General features: G+C 31.0%; 1 protein-coding gene across 1 annotated transcript; it reads left to right on the top strand.

Annotated features, from left to right (window-relative positions):
* The first annotated feature begins 993 nt into the window (after positions 1-993).
* Positions 994-5057, top strand: LOC137813914 (DNA/RNA helicase protein). Its single transcript, XM_068616396.2, has 3 exons — positions 994-2453; positions 2704-2992; positions 4091-5057. Exons 1-3 carry the CDS (start codon positions 1128-1130, stop codon positions 4894-4896), a joined length of 2421 nt encoding a protein of 806 aa, XP_068472497.1. The 5' UTR covers positions 994-1127; the 3' UTR covers positions 4897-5057.
* Positions 5058-10631: the final 5574 nt, after the last annotated feature.

Genomic DNA, 10631 nt, shown 5'->3' with positions numbered 1-10631 from the left:
CAAATTATCCTTTCTCACTCTCATTCTTCCCACTACTTCCTTCTCCATTGCCTTTATTTATCTAAAATATTATAGATGGTACAATTTTTAAAAGTTAAAAAAACTGTGTAATCTGAAAACTAAAAAGGTTTTTAGATTGTACAATCAAAAAAATTTGAGATTGTACAATCAAAAAATTAAATAAAACATCTAAATTTTATAATCCAAAAATAAAATTGTTTGTAGATTACACAATAAATCTGAAAGTCAAATAACTTTTATATTGTCAAAAAGAAAGTAATTTTTTAATAATATGATTACTAAAAAATATGGAAAGTCAAATATGAAAGTAATTTTTTAAAAATAAAATAAGAATTTTCATATTTAGTGGGATGCAGAAGGACAATATGGGGTACAAAAAGAAATCTCTATATGTAAGATATAAATGGGCCATTCCTTGAGGTTCTTTTTTCAAAATGTACAAACAAGGCCCATTTCGGTTCTTTATTGCAAGAGACACAACCTTGTCTAAGCTAACTGGGATGTTGGTAATAATATAAAATAGAAAAAATATATAAGAGTATTTTTAATAATTTTTTCTATAAATATTTTTTAAAGTAAACATATATTAGTAATTATTATTAATTTTATTAATAATATTATTAAATATTTTATTGCATAAATTTATCTAACATTTAATATTTTTATTTTTTATATTATTTAATATTATTTTATTTTTCTATATTATATAATCAATTATATTGGTTACAAACTTAATATATACTCGATTATATAAAAATTATTTATATTATATATATATATAATAATAAATTTAATATATTTTAAAATTAATTTAAAAATATCATATAAATATTAAAAAACTATTTCTTTATTGAGTAAAATAAATTCATATAATTAATTATGTGATTACATATCACTTTATCTTTATGATAATTAAATTTTTTTATGATTGTTTATGTCGATTTGGTTCCTGAATTTTGATCTATGATTCTTGAACTTAGTGCATCAACAGCAGCAAAGTGCCACATACACATGTGGAGAAGTGTGTTGGTGTTTAAATAGCTCTTGAATTCAAAATCAAGAAACGAAAACCCCAACGGGTGAATGCAAACCCCAAGAACCCAAGAATGCATTCAGACAAATTCCTTCTCGGTTTCATGGAGGCTTACATCGTCGGCGTACAGAACTATTCGGCCACCGTCTGCGGCCGCTCCGTCTTCCTCCTTATCCGTGAGCCCTACAACATTCACGACGCCAACGCCATCATCGTCACCAACATCTACGGTCACACCATCGGCTACATTGAACGCCCCGTCGCCGCCATCCTCTCCCCTCTCATCGATGACGACATCATCACCGTCGAAGCCATCGTACCCGACGCCCGCAAAAGCTGGCGAATTCTCTGCCAAATCCACATCTTCGCCCGCCTCCCCGCCTTTGATGCCGTCAAAGACGCCGTCTCCCGTTCTTCCCGCAAACTCATCACCGAGTCCGAAGCCTCCTTCACCCTCTCTGACTCCGCCGCCGTTAAGGCTACCAAGGCGGAGAAGAAGTACATGACCGTCGACGCCATTTTTGACCTTGTGAACAGCAACCTCACCAACAAGAACCGAGCCATCTTTATCTTGGAGCCTCCCAGGAGCATCATCAGAACCGAGCTTCTCCCTCACCAGAAGGAGGGTCTCGCGTGGCTCGTTCGCAAAGAAAAAGCTGATGACCTGCCACCCTTTTGGGAAGAAAACAATGGCTTATTCGTAAATATCTTAACCGGTTATCAAACCAATAGAAGGCCTGACCCTTTGCGAGGTGGCATCGTCGCCGATGGGATGGGGTTAGGAAAGACCTTAACTTTGCTTTCTCTGATTGCTTTTGATAAAAGGAGCCAAATGGGTGTCTCTAAAAAATGGAGAACGGACAGAAAGTCGGTTTCTTTAGAGAAGCGACGCAGGAATGAAGGTGAGTGCTCCCTTGAAAGCGAAGTGAGAACAAATGCAACGCTGGTGGTGTGTCCTCCTTCTGTTATGTCGGCATGGATAACGCAATTGGAGGATCACACAGTGCCTGGTGGATTGACGACTTACATGTATTACGGGGAAAAAAGGACACATGATACTGAGGAGCTTAAGAAGTATGATTTGGTGTTGACTACTTACTCTACTCTGTCTAATGAACCGGAGGAGATGCCGGCAAAGCAAATGGAGTGGCGGAGAATTATATTGGACGAAGCACACACCATCAAGAATTTCACGGCCAAACTCAGTAAGGCAGTTTGCAACTTAAAAGGTAAGTACAGATGGGCAGTCACAGGGACACCGATTCAAACTGGTTGCATTGATTTGTTTTCTTTCATGCTCTTTTTGCGGTTTAGTCCGTTTTCGGTACGAGCACATTGGAGAGCGTTTGTGCAACGCCCTCTTAATCAGGGCTTAGATAAAGGGCTCACCAGATTGCAGGTAACACGATAACACAATGTATGGTTAGTTGTTTTTCTCACAATATGATTGGGGGTTGCCATTGCAAGTGGGCATAAACTGCAGTGTAACATTAGTGTTGTCTTTATTTAGTTTATCTGCAGCCGTGTTATACTGAAATGGAGTTGAATTTATTGTGCTTAATTTTAATGATGATTAATAATTATTCTTATTCTATTTTTCTGTCTTATATTTTTGTGTAAGGTTACGTTTTTTCTGGTTTATTTTGTAGGTTTTGATGGAAGCAATTGCTTTGCGCAGAACAAAAGATATGGCATTGGTGTGTCTGCCACCTAAAACCGTTGAGATTTGTTATGTTGAGCTTTCTATGGAAGAACGTCAGCTGTATGATCGGGAGAAAGAGAAAACAAAGGCATTGTTGAGAAGAAGTTTTATCTATGATGATAGTCAACTTTCCCAGTATACTGAGATGCTAAGTAGTATTCTAAGACTTCGCCAAATCTGTGTTGATTTGAAATTGTGTAAATTTCACTCACAACGCAGCATTACAAATAATGAAGGTATAATTTTCCCAATCAATGGTTTAGTTAGGTTTCTCATGCTTTCTCTTTCAGTGCCATAGTTGCTTCAGCCTGAATTTTTAATTTTTTAAAAAAACATTATACTTATGAGATATTGTTCTCATTCAATTTCAAAGAATTGGGAGTTTTGCGGGGTTGGAATTGGGAGGTCGAGTGTTTTGCGGCCTTTTGACAATACATTTATAAATTGCTGTTCCTGTAAATGGAATATTGCAGCTGTATGAAGTTCTGATTCTCGAAGCATTGTTTGCAAGCAATTATATGAATGAAATATTTCAGCTTTATGTGGTGAAATAATTTATGTACCTCTCTTGTAAAGATTTGTTATTGTCTTATTGGGGTGTGGAAAAGTACCTTCCTCAACTTCAATTGTGTAGCTGCTTAATTGAAATCCTTTTTAATATTTGCATAATGGAAAGGCAAGTTCTTGGGGAGGGGAGAAGGATGTGGACCATGATGGAGGATCAAACTTCCAATTCTCTCATCTCTTCCAAGTCGTAAAGGACTTTGTACCAATGCCAATTGAGTTACATGCTTGTTGGCAAGATATTTCATTTTAAGCAATGGCCTACACGTAGTCAGAAATGGAAGATTATGTTTATTTCATTCTTCACCATTTGATTTTCTCAAATTGAGTGTGATCCTATGTCCAAATATGTGAAATTGTTTGGAATTTAGTTAATCATATGTCCAAATAAATGTTTTTGTGAATTGTTTAGGATTAATATTTGGTATTATGATCTGAAAGCTGCCTAGGGAAATGGGGATAATACTAAATTACTAATGGGAAGGCAGTAATTTATTTGATGAATGGTGGACCAACTTGGGAAATTTTGTCCCTTCTTTTACTCTTTGTGTCTGAGAGATCTAGATGATGAATGACTCCCTTGTAGCTTCATTCAAATGGAAAGGAAGTATTCCTGCTAAAAGAAAGGACTCTTATTATGTCATTAAAAACATATCTTTGTAATCACTAGAGATGGATCTTTGCTTAGACTCAGTGAAACTTGATTTTATGTATATTTATTGAGGTGAGTTATGAAGGATGTCTGACATAAGGTTTTATTTTACGAACAGGAGAAGCAGTTGTTTCTTATAATCCTGAATTGCTGCAAACATTACTTGCGCAGCTGCAAGAAGGTGAAGATTTTGAATGTCCAATTTGTTTATCTTCTCCAATGGAAATTGTGATCACACGTTGTGCTCACATTTTCTGCCGTGACTGTATCCTGAGATCTCTAGAAACGAGAAGTGGTTGTCCTCTTTGCCGGCGAAAACTCTTGGAATCTGACTTGTTCTCACCCCCTCCCCAGCCAGAGACAAACAGTGCTGAACCGAGCTCAGCATCAGAAACACCATTATCGTCCAAGGTTTCTACCCTGATGAAATTTCTGAATGAATCAAGGGACCAGCATCCAGCTGTAAAGTCAGTTGTATTTTCACAATTTCGAAAGTTGCTTTTGTTACTTGAAGAGCCTCTGAATGCAGCTGGTTTCAAGACTTTGCGTCTTGATGGGTCAATGAATGCTAGACACAGAGCCAATGTTATTGAGCAGTTTCAAGTGGGAAAAAGTGATGGCCCAACTGTTCTGCTGGCAAGCCTCAGGGCTTCAAGTGCAGGTATAAATCTCACAGCTGCCTCTAGACTCTACTTTATGGAGCCATGGTGGAACCATGCAGTTGAGGAACAGGCAATGGATCGTGTCCACCGCATTGGACAGAAACAGCCCGTGAAGATCGTTCGATTCATTGCTAAAAACAGCATTGAAGAGAAACTATTGGTGTTGCAGGAAAGGAGGAAAGAACTGTCCACGGAAGAACCATCTGAGATGGGATCAAAGGGCGTGGGCATAAAAGATATTAAATTCCTTCTAGAATCCTAGAGATGCTTATTGATCACTGAATGTGATTTTTTTGTCAGTTTGAGTTTCTCAAACTTTTGTCTGTCTCCACAATTTTGTTTGACCTCAAGAACAGAGGATGTCTTCTTTTTGATGTACAAAATTTAGTGAATGTAAAGCCGCGTTGGATCAAACGAGTTCAACTTTTTTGAATGACTTTAAAAACCTAAAGTTGCTGGAGGATTTTCTTTTTTGGTTTAAGAGATTTTTGGAACAAACTCATTGGAATTCAGGTGGAAGGGAAGCAAGAAAGAATGGAAACCAAATAATGTTAAGTTGGCATGCTCATTAGTTTTACCATATCTAGTAACTATTTGAACAATGAGTGATGCCAAAATCGACATTTTTCTAGTTCCTCAACGCTACCAAATTTAATAAAAAAGTTCCTACATTAATTTGAGAGTTTAATGTATTTACTTCATAAAAAAGCTTTTGCTTACTGAACCCAATAAATTTAAATCTGCATCCTATCAGTTATATGAAATGACAAAACTGCCCTATTTAAAAAGAGAGTTTTTGGGTTTTTTTTTTCTTTTGAATTTTGAATTGCAGAGTTATTGTGGAAAATAGAATTCGGAATAGAAGTTGAGGGATTTAGGTTTAGATTGTATTATGGATTTGATATTCCAAAATACAATTTTGAATTTGGAATTCTAGAAAATCTTTTCAGATTATATTTTCGGAACAATTTTCCTGACTAGCCTTTTTAGAAAATATTTTTAGATTTTGTGTTCCAGAATCATATTTCAAAAAGCTGTTTTGAAGAGCATAATCCAGAAAGGTGTTTGTTTTTATTTTTTTAATGAATTTTTGTATTTCATAGATTCATGGTGTTATTAATTGAATTGATGTATATGTAGAAGAAAATGATCAAAACTAGATGAAGAAGTTGTGAAATCGATTGTGTATTATCAACTGCGCATCAGTTAAAAGAAGAGCTATGCTGTTGCATACATTTATTATAGATTGTATTAGAAGATTATCTATACCAAAAATATGTCAACTTTTTTTAATATCCTTGTTAGAAGTCGTCATCCATAGTAAATTTAACAAAATCAAATTTAATTTTCAAAAAAAGTAGAACTAAAGAAAAAAAACTTTAGCGTGAACGTAAACTAAAAGGTGAAAATATGGTTTTTGGAATGATCAATTTAGAATACATATTTTACTTTCTAGATTATGTGTTTCAAAACTTAAAACAATATTGTTTGAAAAGATATTTTATGGAATTATCTACAAATATTTCAAAAAGTAGTTCTAGAAAGTTTTTTATTAGACATTCTGAAATATTAGTATTACTATTTCAGAATGTGTATTTTAGAAGTAAAAAATAATCTTATGCAAACGCCTACTCAGAAAAGCATTTTTTTTTCTTTCGATACACTACAACAAAATCAAACTTCACACCTTTTTCACGTACCTTACCCAGCTACAAATCACCACCACTAAGCTATCAACGAAGGAGGAACCAACTTTCAAATGAAATGCCAAGGGTAAAACGTATTTTAAAGTTATGGGGGTGCAGGAAGAAAAACCTTTTCTTTTTATTTTATGTTTGTTTTAGACTAAGCAGCCTGTGTAGCTACCAAATTGGGCTCAACCCACTTAATGATTCTTGGGCTAGCTCAGCCTTTTAACTCAATTTTGTTTACTCATATGGGCTGTTTTGTAAATGGTGACATTTCCTATTTATTTTGGAATGACTTTTCGGAAAGTCCATTCTAAAACTAATGAAAGGTGGAAAAAAACACCTTATTAAACCAACTTATATAAAAAAAAAAAACAAAGGTTGGATTGGTGAGCCTATTTTATTATTGAGCTCTATATCCAAGTCAACCTTCTCGTTGAATTGAATTCATCATTCAATAATAACTCACAGAATAAATACAAATATAGAAAATAAAAAATATAAAGTGCTATTATAACCATAAACTAGACACAAATAAATCAGATTAATAATATAATAAACCATTAAATATTTCAATTTTTTTTATTCCTAATAAGTTATAATTTTTTTAATATATATATATTAAAAAAATTATAACTTTCAATTCCTAATAAATATTTGTTTATTTTTTAAGGTAACACAAACAAAATCTAATACTTTATTATAAATTAAAAACATATTTAACTCTAAAATTAATGAGAAATAAATAAATCTAAACTTAACAAGACAACCTAATCTAACTTGTAATTCACCAGAAATTGCATTAGTTTGGATTATGCAGGTTAGCAATTAAATAAATCACTAGCATGAGTTAAATCTTTGTTTTACAAATGTCAAATGCAATATAGAATTCAAATATAATGTAATAATAATAAATTGAAAGATAAATAATTATTATTTTAAAGGATAAAAGTGAACGTAAACATGTATAATTGGGGAGCTTGATCATTATAACAAGTGGCGGAGCCTGATCGAAATAACTAGTGAGAAAAAATTTCAATTTTTTTCATATATTTATTTATTTATATTTCATAATATATCTAACTTTATTTATAATTTTAACATTTTAAGCAAATTTTTAAAACAACTCATCATATGATAATTTTATATCAAGTTCTTTCCTATCATATAAAAATTAAATTAAAATAAAATAAAATCTTTAAATATGTTTTAGATTTTATAATTGTACCCATTTTATTTGTTTATCTATGCAAATTTTTTTGTCTTTGTAATTTTCAAACTTATAATTTTTAGTATTTGCAAATTACTCTCCCTTACAAAATTAACTAAACTTGATGATAAAGAATGAAAGAACTTAAAAATTCACACAAAGGAATACTATAATTTTTTCCCACAAACTACAGGCAAAAACCAATATAATTGCATAAGAACAAAAACATATCTAAGTTTGAAATGTAATAAACTGTAAAAGGAAACTTGTAGTGACGAAAATAAACACATAAAACATATATTCATAATAATGCTAAAATTTGGAGAGAGAAAATACACAAAGTGACTGCCCCATATTATTATGTAGAAAAAGAAATTTGTTGTTGGTGAAGATGAAAAATAAAATAAGAAGAGAGACTAAATAATAATTACAATAATAATAAATATTAATGAATAAATTTATCACAAATAATCAAATAAAAAATTTAAGTTAAAAAATATTTTTTTTAAATAATCACTTAACATTACATTTTCATATATATATATATATATATATATATATATATATATATATATTCGTCATGAATCATTATCCATACTTTCTTATAAATATTATGGCTTTCATCTCATATCTTATGTTATCATAAATTATGGTTGTACTTATTAGGGAACATAAATTGTATTTATATCTATGAGTAGAAACTTTACCAAATATAATAAATAAAATTACGACAATCAATAAATAAGAAATTGATTATTGAGTCTTTTCACATCTTTTTTATAAGCAAAAAATAAAATAAATATAATTAGAGCATTTAAACAATGTTTTAACCTTACTACAACAGATAAGGTGGTAACTCAAACTCCCTAGTTATAGTCTAAACACAATTCATTACACCCACTAGACTACCTATATAAAATACCAAAGTGATTCAGCAAAAAAAATGCATACCAAGCAAGGGCTACATGAAACAAAGTGGTTCAATAGAGAGATATCCACCTATCAAGAATTGAAATGTACTCCCTGAATCACACACTAATACATATTCCTTTGATTTTGATCTTCCTACATTGCTCTCCACACTTAATTGATAAAACATTGTTATTTTAAAGATCTCAAGTTGCATAATATTGTTATTAGTTATTGTTCAAAAAGTGATCATACATAATATTGCTCCCTGGTTTATGCTCCTTCAAATTCGATGTTGATTGATCTCTTTTATCTTATGCAAATAATCAACCTGACTTGTGAGAGGTCAATGTAAAAAACAAGTCCTTCATAAAAATTTTTTCCTAACAATACTCAAGATCTGCCCTCTGTAATGTAGTAGTGGAGCCATTTGTCATTGACATTGAAGAACTAGACATAACACATGTTGGGATGAACCAATATAAAGTTTTGTATTATTAGTGAACTTTCTATTACTTGGTGCTCATGATTTGCCTCCATTTTGTTACTCATTCCTTTGTCTCAAGCGATTAAAGTTGCTTTCATATCTCTTTACTCTCATAATACTATTGCTTTATTTCACCATTCTGCAATGTATGTTGCAAAGCATTAGAATGTCTGATAGTCACTCTTTCCAGCACAAACAAGCTTATTTGTTCCAAGGAGAAGTTAATATTATAAAAGAGATCATTTTCCACAATCCTCCTTACTAAGCTAACTTCCTTCTATCGCACTCTTCTAACACAACATCCTTGCACATAACACTGGATTAAAATATCAATATGAGTATGAGAAGTTTGACTTGGGTTACATGTTCCTAATTCATGTACACACATCTTAAGTTGTGCCTCACAAAGCACCTATTTTGCATATGTTATTCCATTTTGGAATACAATCTTGTTAGTTTCCAAATCACTACAACCTCAATCCCTTTTCATGTTAGGTTACTTTTAGAACTGAAATGTGCAATACAAATCTGGCTAAAGTGTTCCCTAGGTTGATAATGACCTACACTGATGATTTTCAGTCAACTATCACAATTAAACCATACCTAACTTGCCACCTTACACTCAACGAACAAATGCTTAATTGTTTCACACTAATGTGAACACATCGGACATAATATATCATTAAGAGTTATTCCTCTTTGTCTCAAGTTATCTTTAGTGGTTACCTTCCTTATTAAGAATTTTTGTACAAAATATTTTGCGCTAGATAGAATTTTAATTTTCCACAAAGCTTAGATACATTTCCACATAAAGAACATAAATTTTGGTATAAAATGTTTCAAAAAAAATTATAATTTGAATTCTATTTAAAATAGTCTTTCGAGCAAAAACAATAACATTTGATTGTACTTTTGTTTTCCATATAATTATGAATAAGTCTAAATGAGAAGGTTTCAACTAGTATCAAATACAAGATAATCTTCACTAACATTCAAATTGACCCATGAAACCTTCACACTCTTTTTGCAATTCTATCTCTTGGAAAAGTAGTTGAAATCTATTCATCTACCCTTCTCTCATGCTAAAATGAGTCTTAGCCAAATTCCATACACATTTTAAAAATTATGTTTTGAAATAATTAATACAGTTTCTATAAATTAATTTATATATTTATTTTAGTTTTTATTCTCATTTGTTTAAATTATAAATATTTATGAAAGAATTTAGCAAAATAAAAGTTGCTATTAGGATTTTTTGCATACAAATATATTATTATATTTATTGCTGAAAAAATTATTATTTTATAGTTTATTTATTTATTCTTATTTTAGTGATGATGATTCATGTACGATAATGAATAATATATATATATATATATAATAAGTATGCTTTTAAAGTATTTTTTTAAATAAATAAAATAAATTATTAATTTTATAAATAAAATCTATTGATTTTTTATGGTATATGAATTATTTATATTGATCAGAAAATATAACTAACTGCATTAACTAATTCCTTATCTGATTATCATTGATTTTAAGAAAAAGTTATAAGATTTCGTTGTATTATTTACTATAGCTTTTGACTTTTTAAGGTGACAATTTTCACTTTTAAAGGACACCAAAGTTAAAATATTTTAGTTTATATAGAACATGATTAATCATTTTTATTGTAATTTTTTGAATTATATTCTTTTATTAAA

The sequence above is a fragment of the Phaseolus vulgaris genome, chromosome 1 (genome assembly GCF_051622355.1).
Source record: "Phaseolus vulgaris cultivar YP4 chromosome 1, ASM5162235v1, whole genome shotgun sequence".
Lineage (NCBI taxonomy): Eukaryota > Viridiplantae > Streptophyta > Magnoliopsida > Fabales > Fabaceae > Phaseolus > Phaseolus vulgaris.
The sequence above is the reverse complement of the archived record's forward strand: the minus strand, read 5'-3'. Positions and strand labels throughout refer to the sequence as shown.

What these genes read in the sequence shown, in the direction of transcription:
- LOC137813914 (XM_068616396.2), top strand. Translation starts at nt 1,128, where the DNA reads ATGCATTCAGACAAATTCCTTCTCGGTTTCATGGAGGCTTACATCGTC. An exon ending in AAGGGCTCACCAGATTGCAG is followed by an intron (nt 2,454 to 2,703) that starts GTAACACGATAA and finishes TTTATTTTGTAG; the next exon opens with GTTTTGATGGAAGCAATTGC. An exon ending in CAGCATTACAAATAATGAAG is followed by an intron (nt 2,993 to 4,090) that starts GTATAATTTTCC and finishes TTTTACGAACAG; the next exon opens with GAGAAGCAGTTGTTTCTTAT.